General features: G+C 38.0%; 1 protein-coding gene across 16 annotated transcripts in view; it reads left to right on the forward strand.

Annotated features, from left to right (window-relative positions):
- Positions 1 to 286: 286 nt before the first annotated feature.
- PDLIM5 (PDZ and LIM domain 5) overlaps positions 287 to 21,773 on the forward strand; it is a 216,555-nt gene continuing 195,068 nt past the window's right edge. For 7 of the 16 annotated variants that reach the window (XM_055385649.2, XM_063705431.1, XM_063705432.1 and 4 more), the window contains exons 1-2: positions 3,168 to 3,244; positions 3,670 to 3,807. In XM_055385649.2, the coding sequence (XP_055241624.2) occupies positions 3,712 to 3,807 (96 nt within the window). In that variant the 5' untranslated portion in view covers positions 3,168 to 3,244; positions 3,670 to 3,711. Of the gene's footprint in view, positions 426 to 3,167; positions 3,245 to 3,669; positions 3,808 to 21,773 lie in introns of those variants that run through there. The other 9 variants (XM_055385652.2, XM_019025348.4, XM_019025344.4 and 6 more) reach the window with 3 other exon arrangements.

A 21,773-nucleotide genomic window follows, 5' to 3' on the forward strand; every position in this document is an offset into this window, starting at 1 on the left:
CCTTCTATTTTTAGGCAGAGCGACTGCTTGCCAATTTAAATTTCTGGAGAGAAAAATGCACCCACTACAAAACGGACGCGCGGAGGGTTAGACCTTTGCCAGGTAGCGCTCAAAATCCGCTAAGACTACTCCCACCGAAACTCGGTAGCGCAGTTGTCTTTCCGCAGCTGCTTCAGCCAGCCCCAGCAAGCCCGATCACCCGGCGCCGCCGCCACCACCTTCCCCGCCCCGGCGCGGCGCGGCGCGGCTGGGACTGGCCCAGAGGCGTGGCCGGGAGCGGAGGGGCGTGTCCTGGGCCGGGGGTGGGGCGAGGGAGAGCCAGGAGGCGGAAGTTCCCGCGGGCGGTGGGGACGGCGCCCGCACCGCGAGTCACTTGTCAGCCCTTGTCTGAGGCGGAGGCAGCGCCGCGCCGCGCCGGACCCGAGGTGAGTGGCGGCCGGCCGGCGATGCGCCTCTCGGATCTCCGGTGGGAGAAGGGAAAGAACCGGCCGCTGTGCCCCGAACGCGAGAAGGGAAGCCCGGTTGGGGACGAGGAGGGGGCGCTCCTCGGGCAGGGATGGCTCCTCAGGTGCTTTCTGGGCGCGGAGCGGCGGAGGTGGGAGAGCAGCTTGGGAAAAGGAGCGCCTGGAAAAGGGCAGCGCTGGAGTCCGCGTGAGGCCAGAGGGCGAGCCCTGGGGTCCCCGCAGCCCGGGCCGACCGGGACCAGCGTAGCGGAGGCGGGGACGCGGGAGGGCGCCCGGAGGTGGCGAGGGCCGGCGAGGACGGGTTCCCGGGCACTGCAACTCCCACCCACCCGGCTGCCGGCGTCGCCGGGCACCACCGTGGTGTCTGGGTGCCCCGTCCTGCGCCAGTCTCTTGGAGGGTAGGAAGCGGGACTCAAAGGAAAAGGCGCGTTAGTTTTTCTTTGCTCCCAGGCTACTGAGAAGCATTTATTTCTCCCCCAGATATTTACAGTTTTGTGTAACCTGTTTGGGGAAAACTTCTGCGCGTCCAGAAATAAAGCTCGTTTAAGAAACACATTTGTCATGAACACGAGATTTGTTAACACTTGAGTACTTGTTGGGGCTTTTGTAAGACTGTGCCTTCGGTGCGTTTTACAATAAGTGGAAAAAGGAAGGGCGTGTGGACAGGGCAGAGCTTGGAAAGAAAATTCGTGGCGGCGCTGGGCAGGGCAGATTTAGGGTGTGATCGCCAGATCCTATCCCAAGTCCGCCTTCCTGACGGGGAGGACGTCTGAACCCGCCTGCCACGGAAACGGCCCGTTTGGTAGCCTTATTTGGCAAACAAGGCTAGGCGTGAATCCCTCCTGGAGAACTGTCCTGTCGGCTGCTTTCATCTTGTGCCTGTGGCTATAGTTCTTCAGCTCTACCTACGTTCTCTCTCCATTGCGGGGAAAGAGAATCTCAAGATATTTCTCTTTAATTTCAGGCCTTTTTTTTGTCACTCTGTGTAGTTCATCTTGAGTTCTCCTTTCTCCCCTCTCACCCACTAATGAAGCTGAGATACAAGTGTGGGAAATACCAAGCTTCTTTCCCTAGTACTAGAGCAAAGACATTGTTTAGACTTTTCCTAAAAGAAAATCCATAACTATACAGAAATTCCAACCTTTTCTACGTGTTTGAAAGAGTATGCTGCTATTTCCTGCCTGCTTGGTATTTGAGGAAGGGCTTGGGCACTAATAACCAGATGGAGGAGTCTTGGAAAGGCCAATAAAAATATTGCCATTGCTTGGGGCAGAGACTGTTTTAAGGCAGATGAATTCCAAATGAAGCTAGCAGAAGAAGCATCTAGAAATGAACGGACAGTGACTAGAAATGAAATGACACTGGTTTTGTAGTGTGGTTGTGACCTTGCCAGTGCTAGGAATTTTAATAACAAATGAGAGAAGTTAGGAAGGGAATCCCCAAGTAAAGGGAAGTTGCATGTACATGGGTTGATAATCTAAATGAAATACATTTTCTTGTAGGGAAGAATGGGGCCAGAGGAAGTTGAGCCTAACTTTCATATTCTTCCCCAGACACGAGTTAAAGATTAATAAAGGAGGGCAGGCTGCCTGTGAAGTATCAGTTGGCTTTACACGATTCTGATTTGTATTGTGTCAATATCAGGACAGTCCTTCTATTAGTTTTCTGAAAATCTTCTCCTTTTATAGCGGGAAAGCTGTGTGGCTCGTTATTAGCTTCCCACTAGTAGTTTTTCACCTATATATACAGTTTGACTTCCGGCTTGGCCTTTGGATCTTTTTTAGTGCTCTGTGCCTATTACTTCAATACTGAAGTAATGTGTTATTGCCTTGTAGTTCAGTATACTACCACGCCAGTAGAAAAGCTGTTTCGGTTTCTGATACAATTTTCTGTAATTTTTATTTTCCCTGATATAATTTTTCTTTTAAAACCAGGCTTATTTGAATGTTTTGCCCCATTTTCCCTTTATGAGAAGAAGGAATGTTTGCTTTAAATATACCTATGGCTCAAATATCTATATCTGCAACTATGAATTTGGGGTGATGGGCTAGAAATTTTGAATGGGTTAAAACATATTTTAAGACAGGTAATATTAGGTGGTGATTTGGTTGAATAGCTTACATTTTCCAAGGAAGTATGTTTTTAATATAAAATTACATATCTGTTATGTTTTTCATATTTTTTAAAGAGAGAGAATTATTGTTTCTTAGTATTCCATTAAAACAAAAGAAAACTTCATTCCTCTGTCTCCTGCCATTATAACAACCAATAGGAAACTGGAAGTTTTTTTTTTTTTTTTTTTTTTTTTGCTTTTTAAAAATTATATGAAAGTACCACTAGGAGAGTCATCACACACACACAGCAGAACAGACAAAAGAAAGCACCGAAGCACTGGTTCTTTTCTAAACTGCCAATTCCATTTGAATGCATTAACCCAGCACTTCTGCTGTATTTAGTCATAATCTTATTCACTGAGTGGCAAATGCTTACTCTCTGCCTGGTGAGGTGTGTATAAAACAAAAAGCAGGTTGTGACTAACATCACTGTACTAGAGTATTGCCTATCGTTGACTATCTGAAGGAAAAGTAGATATCACTTTAAGTGTGGAAAATACCATGTCCCCATAGGAGGAAATACAAGTTGTAGTTCATGATTGGAGAGAATAGTTTTGTGCATTGAAAAACAGCTTCTCATTGTAAAGAATTTAGTATTTGGAAAGCATGAATGGGAGCCTACTGATTTGCAGTCTCTTTCACATGTTAGAGTAACTTAGAATTTAAGTAAGTGCAGTTGAAAGACTCTTGTCAATTGTAGACAAAAGAATACATGAAGTGGAGGGAAGGAGAAAATCATTTTGAATTCAACCTGAAATAAAATCTTGCTATATTAGTGAAGTATTGTAAAGTACTTTGAGTTAAACTTTGCATGCAAGAAGCCACAAAATTGGATTGTAGCAAGTTGTGAAACAGATTAAGTGTCTAGAAATGTATTCTGCTATGGAATTTTTAGACCATGGAAATTGCCATGAGTGTAGAAAATTTATATTAGCTCACAGATTGCTTTTCTTAAACTGAAATTAATGAAGAACTTAATTAAGACTTATCTTCTATATCCTCTCACCCCCCTCAGACAAAATACTAAACATAATTGATGTTCTAGGGTTTCAAGTAAACATTTTTGCTAATCATCTGATTTTCTTTCACAGCATATTTCATTTTCTGTCATTGGACTTTGAGCCATTAGAACCATGAGCAACTACAGTGTGTCACTGGTTGGCCCAGCTCCTTGGGGTTTCCGGCTGCAGGGCGGCAAGGATTTCAACATGCCTCTGACAATCTCTAGCGTAAGTAAACTTTACAAATTTTATTATAGATGTTCGTTCAGTGCTTAGTCCTCGGGCTGAGTTGTTTAATTCTCTGTTGACCTGTACTCTACTTATTATCATTGCTCCTGGGATTTGATCTTGGCAAATTTGATTATCTATAATAAAGGATGAGGGGAGTAGATTTAGCAAGGATAACTGACTTCAATTTAACTTCTTTTCTGTTTTCCCCCATGTTATCAATAATAAAATGGAAAAAGCATTTAACTAGGAACAGACTATACATTTTTGAACTGTCCCTAATTTGGGGAATTCTCTGAATCTTCGTTTTTTCATATATAATTTTCAAAGGTTGTGCTATGGGATTTTAATAATCTCTTTCAGTTCCAAAAGCTGTTTGTTAAAAACTGTTGATCAAAATTGAATAAAATGATTGTTTTGGAATTATTTCCTCAGCTCACTTTCTGGTGGAGGTGATAGCCAACAGTAAGATGGCCAAAAGCTACTTACCCTTGAAGAGGAAATGAAGGGCTTGGAGCTCCAACTAGATAGCCTATGAATAATTGAGATTTGGCTTTTTACCTCATTATGGATTTAGTTTGAATGTATTCTGTGTATATATTTTAAGGATATGTTTTCATGATGATGATGATAGCACTGATGAGAGAAGTAATTACAGCTTCTATTTATTGAGACTTGACTATATGTCAGGTACTGTTTCACTTTCATCACCAGTAGGTAATTATTACTATTAATTATATAAGTTTCTAAAAGGTTTGTTTTTGCATATTCAAATAAATATGAATTTCCATCTTCTTTTACTCAAATAGTGGCATATTATACACACTGTTTTTTTTGAGACGGAGTTTTGTTCTTGTTGCCCAGGCTGGAGTGCAGTGGCGCAATCTCTGCTCACTACAACCTCCATCTCCTGAGTTCAAGCGATTCCCCTGCCTCAGCCTCCTGAGTAGCTGGGATTACAGGCATGTGCCACCACGCCTGGCTAATTTTGTATTTTTAGTAGAGACCAAGTTTCCCTATGTTGGTCAGGCTGGTCTTGAACTCCCGACCTCAGGTGATCTGCCCACCTCAGCCTCCCAAAGTGCTAAGATTACAGGCGTGAGCCACCGTGCCTGGCCCACACTGTTTTATACTTTGCTTTTTTTTGCAACAGTTTACCCTGAGATCATTCTCTATTAATATATAAGGAGGTATGTGTGTTTTTTTAAAACAATTGTATAATTTTATTTTATAGGGAAAGTGACATTTAACCAATCCCCTACTGAAGAGTATTTGTGGCATTTCCATATTACTGTTACAGTGGTACAGTGAATACCAAATATAAGTACATACATATATATGTGAATATATGTATCTATGTCATTTTGAAAGGTTGTGCCAATTTACACTTTTGTGCAATGCATGAAAATACTATTTTTGTGCCAGTCTTACCAACAAACTTGGATATTTATCAAGTGCTGTGAATGCATCATCTCATTTAATTATCATACCAACATGCAAAATAGTGATATTATTCCCATTGTATATAACTGTGCTGTGCGCTCACATGACTGTATGGAAGAGCTGGCTTTCCAACAGTTATGCTGTGCTGCCTCTTTAATAATTCACTTTACCTTAAATTTAGTCAGTTGTTTCTTTAATCAGATATTTAGAAGATTGTCATTTTGGTTAATAATATATCTGTATGTATAAATATATATACACACACATACTCTGCATCTTGTATGTGTATCCAACTTCATTTTGAAAGATTAAAAATAAGTTTGTAACGCCTAAATATCCTTATTAAAATACTGCAAATCCCATTTTACTAACGGAGTTTCCTTTGTTTCTTGGCTGTGGATTTTTTTAAAGTTATCTTTAATTTATCATCAATTTCTGCCTTGATTTCAGTTAATTAGATTTTATAAGGAAGTATATATATGTAATCCAGCCTGCAAGTTTTAACACCTTTCATGGTTAGATGAAATTTTAAATGTAAAGCATCCATGTGAAAATGTGTCATGTGATTTATTCCTGTTTGAGTGAGTTGGTATTTTATTTCTTCTACTGATGATCTATTATGGGAACAGGAGCAATCTTTGAGTATTATTGATTTTTACGTTTTGTTAGCATTTTATATTTTAAATATTCTACTTTAATTATCTAAAGAAAGTTATTAGTTTAAATGCTTACTTTTTTGCTGAAAAAAAGTTCAGAAACAAATTGACACCTAAATGAGCCAAACTTAATTATCACTTTGTTGTGTGGTAATAGAAATGCAAATAGAGTATGTTTGCGAATTTTGTGGTACCGTGTCTTTAAAAAAGTTTCATGTGCTTCAGTTTCCTGGCAGACAGTTTGAGGTACTAGCTCCATGTTGTGATGCTGATACAACAGAACACTGTGTACATACATATGTGCCCTCCCCTGGCACAGAAGAAATGCTTTCCTTGTGTAGACAGAGTGCTAATTAAAGGATTTTGAACATACTGATTAAAAGAGACTATGGTAACAAAGCTGCTGAGTTATTTCTGTTCTCTTACAAAAGTCTCTGCCATCTACTGTGACCTTTTTGGGCCTTGTGCAGTGGGGCATGCAATTCATTCTGGACTGGAGAGGATTGGAAGGGGAGGGGGAGGAGAGAAGGGAATGTTGGCTCAATTGGGCTGCTAGGCTCTTGGCCTTTCATTGTAGTTATTTTTAACCCCTTGTGTGGTTTAAATACGCCTAGTAACATTGCCTAATAAAGGTTTGCGTTTAATAACTAATTTATATTGTGGTAAGATTGTTAATGTTATGAATTTTTAACTTACTCTCATCTTAATTAGTTCTTTGGTTATACTTTTTCTGCCTTAATTATGTAAAATTACTGGGATATTACTGGTCATCAGGTTCTTTAATTAATAGTATCAAGAAACAATTAAAACCTGAAAGCATGCTTAAAACATGTAATTTAATGATTCACTTACTTTAATAATGCATATGAAATTCTTAGCAAGGTCTGGCAGTCTTTCAATTATCTTTTATAATAATATTATAAACTTTAAAAAGAAAACTATTTAGAGACTTGAAACATTAAATATTTAACCCCCATAGTTGTAGGGAACATAGCAGTTACGGTTTTGTTTTGTTTTTTTAAACTTATTGTCCACTGAAATTAAGAAAGGAAAAAAAATCAGAAGTTTGTACTTAGCTGGGAATCTGCATCTTTAGAGTTCAAAACCGTGCAATTTTTCCTCTGATTAGGTATTATTATGTTGAACTCCAAAGGGTCATTTACATTCCTTTATAACACTGGAGCTCTGGTGTATCGAATTGTGTTTTGAGATAAGCCACTAGCAGGGACTTGAACATTCCATTTTCTTTAGATTTTGTTGTATCAGCATGTGAATATGCTGAATACAACTTGTATCCTAAACCATACAAGCTATAACATTTTCACATTGGACTCAAATTTCTTCATCATCTGTATTGTATGAATTTTGTATACTGTTTTGTTGGTGGATTTCTAACATAAGATTGCCAGTTCCTGCTAGCTTTTTAAAAAGATCCTCAGGTTGCTGTGGCTGGATGATCACATGTCATTTAGTTTCCGATCCTTAAAATGGAGTGCCAGCTACCTAAGTTAAGTTTGCAGGCTGTCTTTTTATGACCCTGTGTTTATGGAATTGCCCTGAAGCCATGGAATGTGAGGATGGGTTTCATTGTAGCAGTGTGGGTTTGTTGGTTTTTGCCAGTATATTTTATAACAAGAAATAGTAGACTTGTTGGATAATTCAAGGCTATATTTTGGCCAGTTGATACTCTTCATGATGGAATTATAAGAAAGATTATATATTTGTGAGTAACATCTTTTAAGTTGTTATATCCTAAAGTTGAAATACTCTGCTGTGTGTTACTTTCTCATTATGTTTGGGCTCTTTTCTTCACTGTCAATATTTGGATTACCTGAAGATGATCTCCCAATTCTCTGTAAACACGTTTTAGATGTTTCTTTAAGAGATAAGAATTAGGTCAAACTTTTTAACATCTAAATAACAATGACTTTGATTCTCAAGAGTTAGGGGAGGATAAATTGTTATAAGCTTGGACAAAATTCTAATTGGATTTGAAAAGCAGAAGAAACTTACCATTGCTTGGATTATGGAGCCCTGTTTGGGAGTCTAACACAGAACAGAGAAGGACAGAATTGTGAAACACTTTGCTATGAATTCATTGATTCAGTAGTTATAGTAATACTTCCTAGAAGCCACTGAAGTAGATAGAAAGTGGGGAGTACAAAGGTTGGATGGAAAAGAAATAAGCACAGTGCTATAGAACTAGACAGTGTCGTAAGACCTGTCACAAGTCAATATTCTATGAAATGACAGATTCTGATAAATGTTTCTCAGTTTCAGTGGGTGTAAATCTTTTGTTTGTGGGGTTGGTTTCCTTTAGGAGAAGTTAATTGAACTGATCCTCAAAGGATGAAATTTAAACACCTCGAAGTCAGCATTTCTCCGTGTTGTCCAGTGCATAGTGAAGATGAAGACTTTTCTTGCCATTGCTTGACTCCAAGTAAAGCTGTGAATGTAGTTGAGCGATTCTCCAGACCTGCCAGCTGCAGTTTCCCTCCTACAGGAAGACAGAAAGACTTTCAGTCCTCAAGCTGAAATGAGAGAGCCATCCTACCTTGAATAAATGGGCCCATTGTTAATTTTAAGCTCTTGAGTATTTTCTTTTATATTCCCTCCAAGCTACCCTGTCATTATGCCAAGTTAGAAAATTAATTTAGTTTGTATAACTGTATGATGTATATTTCACATGTGTGTTCACTCTGCTTTAAAAATATTAATTACCTTTTGTGTGAAGTTCAGAGACCTGTCTTTTGCCATGTGGCAGTTTTATATGTTTTGTGGTCACAAGTGTCAGGAATCTCAATGTAATTCTGGATAAATTTTTCTGCTCTATGATTTGTAAAAAAATGAAAATCTTATATTTTTTAATTGAAAATTAGTAGTTTTAGAAAAAAAGGCACTTATTTGATTTTAGTAAACGTTGGGCATTTTGAAAAGTTATTCAGAGAAATGTTACTGGTAGGCAGGACTTTTGTATCTGATGGAGGAAACCGCTGTAGGTTTGGATAAAATAAGACTAGCAGGCTGGGCATAGTGGCTCACTCCTGTAATCTCAGCATTTTGGGAGGACAAGGTGGGAGGATCACTTGATACCAAGAGTTCAAGGTTACAGTGGGCTGTAGTCATGCCACTGTACTCCAGTCTGTGCCACAGAACCAGACCCTGTCTCAAAAAAAAAAGGTAAGAATAGCACTTTAGACCTTGGAAAAGAACGTTTTCATGTAACTATTCATCTACTCGTGAGTTAGGTATATCTACCTACTTAAACTAAGAATAGATAGATAATAGATAATGTACAGCTGTATATTGGAATGACTTGGATTTAAATCTTAGCTGGAAAATCAGTTCATTAATTTGAGCTTCTGATTTTCTTTGATGTATGGGAAGTGCTTTGTAAATTAAAAAGTATACAGGTAGATTTGATTATTATTAATAATTTGGAGCCTATGAGCTTTCAATTTTTTTTAGAACTTCTGAGGCAAAGAGCTTTTCTTTATGATAGTTGCTAGTCACACTACATGTGAATACACAGTTGAGCAGTGGTCTTTGTCTATGACATCCTGTTAGCAATAGTTCTTACCCAGATTCCCATATACCACAGGACCAGTTATGTCTTTTTCCCCCAGTTACAACTGTATTGAGGACAAATCAGTTATGATTTAGTTATTTCTAGAAGCAAACGTTGCTTTAGACAATAAAGGAGTTATTTAGCACCTTATGAGAGAGAATTATGTTTCAGCTTTGGCAGATGAGACTCTAGGCCTTTATTTCAGTATCTGAGATGCAAAAAATATTGAGTACGTGACATAAAATTTGACAAAACTAGATATTAGCATGTGAAATAACAATATGTGGATCTATTTGCAAATAAATGACCTGATGGAAATGAAAAGAGAAAACATTAAGTAACTAAAGAGCAGTGACCATGGTGTCTACTGATTCTTTAGGTATTCTCTGTGTTGGGCCAATATATAGTCTTGTTGAGAAGGCAGGTTTGGTTCCTTAATTAACAGAGAGGGAAAAATCACTTTTCTAGCGTACTTTGTTTTTATTAAGAGGTTTTTTTTTTAAAGGTAATAAACTAAGAATGGACAAAGCAGAGAATATTGAATGAATATTCCCTTATTCCTTCACCTTTCTTATTTTTTTGTTTCCTGTTGTTTAAGTACAGTTATCTACCCTTCTGTAAATACCCAGATTTCTTTTATAGCTGATGTTGTCACCCATTTTTTATGACAATTACTAGAACAAAGTTCACCAACCTTGTTGGCATTTAGTAACTGGACTCCCAACTGGGCTAAGCAGTTGTAGTAAATGTCCCTAATAGGTGTAAATAGAGGAGAGTAAAATGAACTGGAAATGTTAATAGGAGGGAATGAGAAAGAAAAAGTTAGATGAGAGAAAAAAATAAAGAGGACTTTTTAAAAGGCTGCAGTGTGTCGCCCAGGCTGGAGTGCAGTGGCGCGATCTCGGCTCACTGCAACCTCCGCCTCCTGGGTTCAAGCAGTTCTCTGCCTCTGCCTCTTGAGTAGCTGGGATTACAAGCATTCGCCACCATGCCCAGCTAATTTTTTTGTATTTTTATTAGAGACAGGGTTTCACCATGTTGGCCAGGCTGGTCTCGAACTCCTCCTGACCTTTGATCCAGCCACCTCAGCCTCCCAAAGTGCTGGGATTACAGGCGTGAGCCACCGCACCCAGCTTAATTTTCTTTAGGTAAGACATTCATATGGCTCAAAATTCAAAAGATACACGAGCGTATAGGGGGAAATGTCTCCTGGTGCCCTGCTGTTCATTTCCTCCTCCTGGAAGCCACCTGTGTTAGTAGTATACTTCCAGAGATAATCTATAGGTATATCTCCTCCCCACCCTCCTTTTAACACAAATAGTATGCTTAATAGAAATGCTTATTTTTTTTGGCATTTTGTTCACTTAACCCAACATCAATAAATATATCTTTATTCTTCATTCCTTTTTTACCACTACACTGTGTTTGGATTTGTCATAATTTTTTAAATCAGTTCCTATTGATAGACAATTAGATTTTTTCTAGTCTTATGCTTTTACTGACGCTGCAGTGCAAGTTTTGCCCATATATGTATATATATATGTGTAGACATTTAGATTTTTTCCAGTCTTTTTGCTTTTACTGACATTGAATTTAAGTTTTGCCTATATATGTGTATATATTTGTATATTTGTCACATAAATTCCTAGAAATGGAATTGATGAGTCAGAGGGTGTATGCATTTGTAATTTTGACTGATATTGCCGTCTTTATAGAGACACTCCTACTCACAATATGAGGATGCCTATTTCCCCATACCTATGCTAGCCTGAGTTTCAACAGACCTTGATCATCTCCAATCAGATGGGCCAGTTTCCACCTGTCTTCTTTTACAGGGCTCAGTCACAAGTATTTTACAAAGGATTTTCTGTGTTTTCAAGTGGTTTGTTTTCCATTTTGCAAGATAATCTAGGAAATAAAAACATGCTGCTCTTCTTTAAATGATACCATTAATTTCTTAAAGATGCCATTTTCTGAATTCTTTCATCCAGAGCTTTTGTTAGTAATTATCTCTATCTAAACATTATATCTAAACAAATGATAATTTGTTTCCCATTTCTAAACTAACTTCCTCTCTATCTTAACCTGTTACTCCCAGTTACATGGCAAAAGATTTTGTGTTTTTGGCATAGTGCCCCGTCATAGACTTTTTGGAAAATTAAGCAAATCACATTTAATAGATTCAAAGTTGTTGACTTTGGAATCTGCTCAGTAGACTGATATACAATTGACCCTTGAACAAAACAGGGTTTAGGGGCACCAACCCCCTGTGCAGTCAAAAATCCATGTGTAACTTTTGACTCCCCCAAAACTTAGCTACTGATAGCCTACTGTTGACCAGAAGCCTTACCCATAATATAAACAATTGATTAATGCATATTTTGTATGTTATAATATTAAATACTGTATTCTTAGAATAAAATAAGCTAGAGAAAACATTATTTAAAAATCATAAGAGAAAATATATTTACTGTTCATTAAGTGGAAGGGAGTCATCGTAAAGGACTTCATTCTTGTCATCTTCACTTTGAGTAGGCTGAGAAAGAGGAGGAAGAGGAAGGGTTGGTCTTGCTGTCTCAGGGTGTGCCAGAGGTAGGATAGGTGGAGGTGGAAGGGAAGCAGGAGAAAGCAGGAGAGTTGGGCACACTTGGTGTAACTTTTATTGAAAAAAATCTGTCTGTAAGTAGACCTGTGCAGTTCAAACCTGTGTTGTTCAAGGGTCAACTGTATGTGTGGTTTTGAATTCTAGTCTTTAGCTCCTTTTAAATGATGTGACAAGGAGACTGACCATTATGAGGTGTTCACTGTGGTCCGAGGAATGGCAAATTTCACCCTTATGAGACTCAGTGTGTTTTTATTATCAACCTTTATTAGCTAATGGAAGTTAACTGAAATCAGGTAGGTTTATAGTGTTCTGTAGCATAGTGAGTCAGGCATCGTGAAGGTATACTAATGTGTGGCACAAGGTAGTTACTCATTTTAGCCTAGTGTGAGCAGCAGAGTGTATGTGTTGGTAACTATAGTAACAAAAAGAGTAAGGATGCCAGGGATGTTTATATTTTTTTGTAGTAAAGATGAGGAAAGGAGGAGTTTCTCTTTAGTGTGTTGCTGTAAATGTTAAATATGATGAGAAGAGTTTTGAATTAAAGAAGAATTTGCAACACTTGTTATTTGGATTCTGTGAATTGTTAACCTTTTTTTTCCCCAAGGTCCAGAGATTGATTTAACAATGGCCACTGTAGTTCATGATAATTGTCCTGGCTAAATTTTAATTGAAGAAAAGAGAAAGTAGTTATTGTAACGACATTAACAATTTAATGCTGTTTACCATTGATTGGATCAGGGATTTAAGTGTTGTGATTCAGTTCCATTGAGATCTAATTAACAGCCCAGTATTTTTCAAATGATTTCTGGGATATTAACTTTTGGAAGTGGTAGAATTAAGAGATTTAGTAAGGCTGTATAACACTAGCCAGAGCAGACTATGTTCTGAAAGTATGTTTGTTCTGAAAGTATTTTTCTTCTGCGAAAACGTTACCGGAGGACAAATGTCCTTTAGAAAACAAATGTTTTGTGCCTTAACTAGGACCCCTTAGAAATGTTCTGGAGAAAGAAATTATATCTAGCTAGCTAGCTATCGTGTTACACATGTAATTTCCATGATTTTGGTCATTCCTTTGAAGTATCTTTATGCTACTCGCTTGCAAATATCCTACAAATGGTTGTTTTGATCTTTTTAGGGTAGACGTTTCTGTTTTGTTTATATATACCTCTGTCTATTCTGGAAGATTCTGGTTATTTGATGTCCAGTTCTCTGAGTGATTCTTTGCTATTTTAGCAGACAAAAGTGTTTCCAAAATTCATGAATGGCTTATCCTCCTTCAGGCTGGTTCCTTATCCTCAGGCTGGCATCTTGACTAGGCAATAATTTTAGAAACTTATATTTAATATATTACTGCCTTATTTAAGAACTGTATGAGCTTCCCATTATCTTTTGAATTATTACTTAATTTCTCTGGTTGGTTTTCAAGTTGCTTATAAATTGGCCCATTTAATATAACTTGAGTTTATAGTCCAAAATGCCAATTTTGAACCCTGAAGTCCTTAGTCTTTTTATTCTTTTTGCATACTACTTTTGTTTATTCTTATCATCCCTAAAGCCCTATCTCTTCCTCAAGGAACATTCATGTATTCTTTGCTCTCTGAAATGTTTGACTATTCCAGTTTAATTCGGTCTCCTTTCTTTCCTGTATTAAATAATAATAATAATGAAAATATGCTAACGTTTATTGATCCCTTGTTACTGTTTGGGTCCTGTTCTAGATGTTTTGTACATGTTCGATTATTTAATTCTCATAACAGCCCCATGCGGAAGTGTGATTTTATTTTATTTTAGTTTTATTTTTTTGAGATGGAGTCTCGCTCTGTCACCCACGCTGTAGTTCAGTGGCATGATCTTGGCTCACTATAACCTCCACGTCCTGGGTTCAAGCGGTTCTTCTGCCTCAGCTTCCTGAGTAGCTGGGACTACAGGTGTGTGCCACCACACCTGGCTAATTTTTTTTTTTTTTTTTTTTTCAGTAGAGACGGGATTTCACCACGTTGGCCAAACTGGTCTCAAACTCCTGACTTCCGCCTCAGCTTATCAGAGTGCTGGGATTACAGGCATGAGCCACCTTGCCCGGCCAGGAAGTATGATTTTAAATCTCTGATTTAGAGATGAAGAAACTGAGGGGCAGAGAGGTTAAGTAACATGCCCAAAGTTACACAGCTAATAATTGGTTAGGCTCAGGATTTGAAACCAGCCAAACTGAGTAGTAATAATGTGTTTACCTATTATGCTCTTATTTCCGAGGAATAGATGACAGCTTTCACTAGAGATAGCCAGATTTGTGTGTGTGTGTGTGTGTGTGGGTGTGTGTGTATGTGTGTGTGTGTGTCTGTTTCTTTTTTTTTTTCCCTTTGTTTTTGAGACAGGGTCTTGCTCTGTGGCATGGGCTGGAGTGCAGTGGCACTATCACAGCTCACTACATCCTTGACCTTCTGGGTTCAAGTGATCCTCCTACCTCTACTTCAGCCTCCCAAGTAGCTGGGACTGCAGGTGCATGCCACCATGCCTGGCTAATTTTTTAATTTTCTGTAGAAACAGGGTGTCATTATGTTTCCCAGGCAGATCTGTAACTCCTGACCTCATGTGATCCTCCCATCTCAGCCTCCCAAACTGTTGGTATTATAGGCCTGAGCCACTGGGCCAGGTCTGTGTGTTTCTTAACCAGAGAATAGATCCTAGAGAATCAAAAACTTGTATGTATGGGAGTAACTGAGATTATTAACAAAAAAATATATAACTGGTTTTCAGACTGACTAGTAGTCAGAATCATCAATGAGACTTTAAAAGTGTGGATCCAAGGACTTTGACACAGACTTTGAATTTAGGATATTTAGGGATTCATTAGATTCCACATTTTTAACATGCTTTCTAGATGTTTCACCTGCACCAGTTGGGTTCCATTTTGTATACTTATGTTTGGGAACCATATGTAGCTTTGCTTTTGTAAAAACAACAAAAAAATTTTATTATAGAGCTTTTGTTACTTAGATCATTTCAGCAAAAAGGTTAAGGGTAAGTTACTTGGAATTTGAACTGGAGTTGACTAAATAATGAGACAGATCTGCTTTTCTCTAACTGCCAGCCTCTTCCTGGTTTTTCAGAGTTCAGTCACCATAGGTCAAGTCTTTTATAGAAGTAAATGGCAGTTTTAATAATATATGATGTCAGATATTAGTTACGTTTATGATGCTGTAAACACCTTTATGACAAATGAAAGATTTGGAGGACTTTGAAATTGGCATGCTATTTATAATATTTTAATGCTTTAACAGTTAATACGGAACATTAGATTTACCAGAGACAGAGAAATCCTTGGCTATACTAGGTTTTTGTTTTACACCTCATGATAAAGTGGTTTCATTAAAGTTAAAACAAACAAGTTACAGTCTTTTAAGGCCATGGCCAGAGAGATCAATTCAAATATTTGGACTCCATGTTAGATTTCACAGCAGTACAGTTTAAGTATAATTAATAGTTCATGTATTTTGTTAGATCATGAGCCTCTCTTATCATTCAAGAAAACCCCCGAGTCTTATTTATTCAAGATTACTTTAGAATTCCCAGTACATGTTCAGTAACTATTGATTAATGATCACAGTGGTAATAGAGAACGAATGGGAAGCCGGGTTGCTGTTGCAATCAAGTTTCTTCTAGATTTGTTAATGTACCTGATTGATAGAATTAACCGAGGAAAGTTTTTTTTATTTTTTTTTGAGACGGAGTCTCACTCTGTTGCCCAGGCTGGAGTGTGGTGGCATAATCTCAGCTCACTGCAACCTCCGCCTCCCGGGTTCAAGCAATTCTGTGCCTCAGCCTGCTGAGTAGCTGGGATTACAGGCACCCACCACCATGCCTGGCTAATTTTTGTATTTTTAGTAGAGACAGGGTTTCATCATCTTGGCCAGGCTGGTCTTGAACTCCTGACCTCGTGATCCACCCGCCTCAGCCTCCCAAAGTGCTGGGATTACAGACATGAGCCACTGTGCGCCTGGCCTAATGAGACATTTTAATGAAACATTTTGGTTTTCCTTGTTTTCAATCCTAATCAGGATTTAAGTTTCTAGGAAGTACCCTAGAGGTTACATTATGTGATAGACCCTTACTTCCCAAGGTGGTCTTCCCATGTGTCAGCCAGGATTTGTTTTTTGTCTTTCCAACCCAACAGTTCTACTTCTTTTCTTTAGTGCCCTGCACAACAAACATGGATGTTTGCACATTACAGCCTTTCAAACAGGGGAATGAGTTATATTTCCCTTTGAGTCTTGTGGATATTCTGTAAGAAGCCATTTCTTCAAATGTTTCTCTCATGACAGCTTCCCTATCTACACATCCCTTAGCATTTACCTTTAAAAGTAGTTTAGGTTTTAATTGTCTCTTTAAGTCAACTCCTAGAACTGAACCTAATACCTCAGATATGTTAAGACCAATGGAAAGTTTTAATTATGAAGTAAGGAAACTGATTTTTGTATGACTTGATGGTGGGATTTAGAAGCTGTTCTGAGCAATGGGCTTGACGGAATTTTCACTTTTTTCCCTCTATGCACTTTTTTTTTTGGTGATGGGGTCTTGCTCTGTCACTCAGGCGGAGTGCAGTGGCGCAATCAGAGCTCCATGCAGCCTTGAACTCCTGGTCTCAAGCGATCCTCCTGCCTTAGCCTCCCAAGTAGCTGGAACTACAGGTGTGCGCCACTGTGCCCAGCTAATGTTTTACATTTTTTGTAGAGATGAGCTCTTGCTTTGTTGCCCAGGCTGGTCTCAAACACGTGGGCTCAAGTGATCCTCTGGGATTACAGGAATGATCCACGGTGCCTGGCATCTGTGCACTTTTGTACTGCTTGAAATTTTTACAATTTCTATGTCTTCTGTTTAAGAGAAGACATAAAAAGGAAAGAAAACTAAACCTAGTCTGTGCTCTGTCCATGTGCATATTTAGGCTTGTCTGGACATAATATGGAGATTAGGAGAGCCTAAGAGAAGCAGATGTTTTTGTTTGTTTTGTTTTTAGGTGCGTATGTCTGTGTGGTGTGTGTTTGGATGAGAAATCAAAGACTCATGAGAATAAATTTAGGAAAAACATAATTGAGGTGTAGTCAAACTTAGTCCTTGTCGATTTTATTGTTACTACTTATTTTCTTTTAGGAGCTGTGGGTAAATTCTCAGTATGGCAGGTTATGTCCTGTTGGTATGGTTTTCTGAATGACACATGTCAGAGCCATAAAGAAGAGGTGTTAGTCAACACGTATTTATTGATCTCTTACCATGTTCTGGGCCTTGGATATAGAGTGTGCTTTTCCATTTTCTGACAAAGTCCACATGGCACATGATATGAAATGTAGGAAGGAGATTGGACGTAGGAGAGGACATAAATATCATCAGATCTAGGAAAGGAAAAGATGAGCGTTGATCACATAGCCTATGTCAGGGTTGCAGGGAACTTCTAGACTAGGATTTATAGAACCCATGGGGCAGACACAAAAGTAGTAGTGGCAGACAGAATCATTTATTCTGTATCTTTATTGAGTGCCAGCTATGTGCTCTGTACTGTTGTATGCACTGAAAATACAGTGATAAAACAAAGTTATGTACCTTATAGTCTAGTAAGGGGGAATGGTAACTCACACACACAAAAAACAAAAAAAACATAAGCAATGTAATTTAATAAGGTGATGTGCCAGAGAGTAACTGGAGGAAAGGGATGAGTGTTTAGGGATAAGAGTTTCATTTTAGATTGGGCAGTCAATACAGGCCCTCTGAGGAGGCAGCATTGACCTAAGAATGAGAACTAATCACATGAAGAGCTGGGAAAACACATTGCAGGCACAGAGATTAGCAAGTGCAGGGGCCTTGAGACAGGAAAGAGCTGAATGTGTTTAAGAAATAGAAAGGAGGCTAGTGTGGCAGGAATGCTGTGAGCAAGGAGGAAAGTGGAGTGAGAATAGGGAGTATGTCCAGTGCCAGGATGAGAGATAAAGAGGTTCCTGGTAATGAGGAGGATAACATTGGAAGCCATGGTAGGACAACTCCTGGAGATTTTAGATGGATTTTGATTCCTCTGGATTAGAGCTGAGCTAGAGAGAGTGGGTTACTATTATGGTGATCTTACCATATCTCCAGGCTGGTATGTTTCATAAATTGCTTTTGATAGAAATTCCAGGGCAAGAATTTAAAATTTTTTTTGAGCAAAGGAATAACTGTATAGCCTTCTGAGGTGACTATTTGGAAGTGAAACACTCATTTAAATATATGTTTGTCTTGAAAATTTTTAGTTATAGTTCTAACACATAGATGATTTTTTTTCATTATTTGCACACTGATTATATTTTTCCTATTTTGCATTCTTTTAATTTTTTTTTTTTTTTTTTGAAACAGAGTCTCACTCTGTCGCCCAGGCTGGAGTGCAGTGGCGTGATCTCGGCTCACTGCAACCTCCGCCTCTCGGGTTCAAGTAATTGTCCTGCCTAAGCCTCCCCAGTAGCCGGGAGTACAGGCACATGCCACCACGCTCGGCTAATTTTTTGTATTTTTGGTAGAGACAGGTTTTCACCATGTTAGCCAGTATGGTCTTGATCTCCTGACCTCGTGATCCGCCTGCCTCGGCCTCCCAAAGTGCTGGGATTACATGTATGAGCCACTGTGCCTGGCCTAAATTTTGTTATTTTTATTGTTAGATGTAGCTTGTCTCCCAGATGGCTTCTGTTTTCATTTCCTTGTGATGTTATGACCTTTTCTACTTTAATAAAGAAATGTTGCATACACATTCAGGAGTTGTTTACAAATTATGCTGGTAACACATTTATTAGAATTTGCCTCAAAGAGAAAGTGAGTGTTAGGATGTTTATTCTAGGTCAGATCTGTTGAGATGAAAAAATTTTTACAGTATATCTATTTTTAAAAAGAATATTTTAGCCAATTGGTTGGCTAATATACCCAATGCCAAGAGTTACATTTTATGACCCTTTTATTATTTCTAGTGGAGGGTGTGTATAAGTTTTAATATGTTTTTCATTTCTGAACTTTCAGAGAGATCACTTGATTAGAGTTAATGTCTAGTTTCAGTAAATTCAGATTTTCAGCCTTAAACGTTGTAATTGACAAAAATGTCATCAGTATCATATAGCTCTAGGTCCTCAGTAGTAGATAATAATGGCTACATTATGAAGTAGTAAATTATGTAACTTCATACTTCATATTTGTATTGGTCTGTTCTCACACTGCTAATAACATATCCAAGAGTGGATAATTTATAAAGGAAAGAGGTTTTTTAATTGACTCACAGTTCCACACGGCTGGGGAGGCCTCATAATCATGGTGGAAGCGAAGGAGGAGCAAAGTCACATCTTACATGGCGACAGTCAAGAGAAGAGATCATGTGCAGGGGAACTCCCCTTTATAAACCCATCAGGTTTCGTGAGACTTTTTCACTATCACGAGAGCAGCATGGCAAAGACTCGCCCCATCATTCAGTTACCTCCCACCAGGTCCCTCCCATGACATGTGGGAATTATGGGAGCTACAATTTGAGATTTGGGTGGGAACACAGCCAAACCATATCAATATTCAAGATCAGCTTTTTATAAATTCAGGGTAGCAAGTTTTTCTGTGAGTTTTGGGGTATAGTTGCAAAATACTACTTTAAAACCAACTTATAAATTACCTGTTATATTAAATATGATAACACAATACACCATAAAGTCTACTTGAGAGATAGTTTCGTAAAAGATTTTATCTTAGATTTAGAGTAATCTAATAGTACGTAAATTTCTAGCCTTAAAAAAAAAAACTTCAGTTAACCATGATTATATAGTGATGAATAGTCAAATATCTGTAAACATATTATCAAAACTAATATATTAGTACTGCATTTTTCTTGCTTTTTTCATAGCAGTCTTTTAGGATTTATATTTTCTCCCAACATAGTACTTTAGAATTACATTTTTAGTGAACTATATTCTACATGCTGTTGATTGTAGTTATTACAAGTGCCAGCCCTGGAACAGAATGCCTGTGTGTGGATCATGGCTCTGTAATTTACCAGCTGTAATTTACCACTGGTCAAATTATTGAACAGTGCCCCAAGTTCTTTACCTGTCAAATAAGGATAAAAATATTTGCACCATAGGATTGTTGAGAAAATTAAATAAATTAACACATAAGGTTTTTAGAAGTGCCTGGTACACAGTAAGTATTCAGTTAAGGTTACTTAATAACATTGTAAGTTACCTTATAAGTATTTGTACTTACAAAGATCTTATAAGTATTTATACTTACAAAGACCTTATAAGTATTTGTACTTACAAAGACCTTATAAGTATTTGTACTTACAAAGACCTTATAAGTATTTGTACTTACAAAGACCTTATAAGTATTTGTACTTATAAAGACCTTATAAGTATTTACTAGTAATAGGGAGTTGAAACAGTTTTGAAACTATTATTGAAATAATATTTCTAGATGCCTCACTTCTTTGATAATATCATCTTCAAAATTCAATTCTGCTTTTCTTTTTTGAAGGTTTTTATGTAGGATTTTCTAGAAGCAATTTTTTTAATACACACACATGCGCGCGCGCACACACACACACACACACACCCTGTAGGTTTGAATTATGAGGTCTCTTCTTTATAGTCAGTACATAGTAAATATTTGTTGAATGAGTGGTCCATTTCCTTCTTCCATCTGTCATGGTCTGGCATAAACTCTCCAAGAGATTTGAAGGGAGAGTTGGCACCAGTACCTCCAATTAGACATTCTTTCCACAGTGATTGCCATTCAGTGTAGTTTTGTTCTGTTTTGTTTTGTTTTAGATTCTTTTAAAGTAGCATGAAACACAATATTGCTGGTGATAGACAGTTGCTCTAGGGAATAGTTTTCTGCAGTGAAGGATGAATTCACAAGACAGAATATGTAAGTGGAATGAATGTAGACTAGATGAACTAAGCAATGTACCTGCCTTTTGTACTATTGCTTTCTAGATGTTTTTGCAATATCAGCTGCCTGTGGGTAGAGGTCACCATGCTCTTTATCTTGCCATCCTGCATCCCTGGTGTTGGCCAGCTAGACTAGGAAGAGTGCCTCCCCAAATGCGGCATTTATAGATAAAGTTGGGAGATTTGTATGTTGTCACACTGGTTACAACCTCTGTGAATTTTATGAAATAAACTATAAAATTTAGCAAATCTGAACTTCAGTCATATAAATGTAAATTATTATTGCTCATTCCATTGATTTATTTACTCATTCCACAAATATTTATCGAACATTTATTATATGCAGGACATTGTCCTAGGAACTAAAGATACAGCAGTGAATAAAACAAAGTCTGTGCCCTCTCAAATCTATGTTTTAGGGAGGTGAAGAAGAGACAGTAAACAAAAATAAATGGTGATAAAATGGTATGGAGCAAAACAAAGAGGTATAGGGAAAGAGTGGCAGTTGCATGGGGCTTACATAATTTGTAGAAGGTGAGCAAATAAGACCTCACAGATAAGGTGACATTTGAGCAGAGATCTGGATAAGTCCAGGAATAGTATTCAGGGCAAAGGGTAAAGACCTTGAGGTGAGCATTTGCTTGGCATGTTCAAGGAACAGCAAGGCTCCAATGGCTGGAGTAGGCAGAATGAGAGGGAGAATAGTAAGAGGTGATTTTATTTTTATTTTTATTTTTTTGAGACGGAGTTTCACTCTGTTG

This window comes from Gorilla gorilla, chromosome 3 (genome assembly GCF_029281585.2).
Source record: "Gorilla gorilla gorilla isolate KB3781 chromosome 3, NHGRI_mGorGor1-v2.1_pri, whole genome shotgun sequence".
Classification (NCBI taxonomy): domain Eukaryota; kingdom Metazoa; phylum Chordata; class Mammalia; order Primates; family Hominidae; genus Gorilla; species Gorilla gorilla.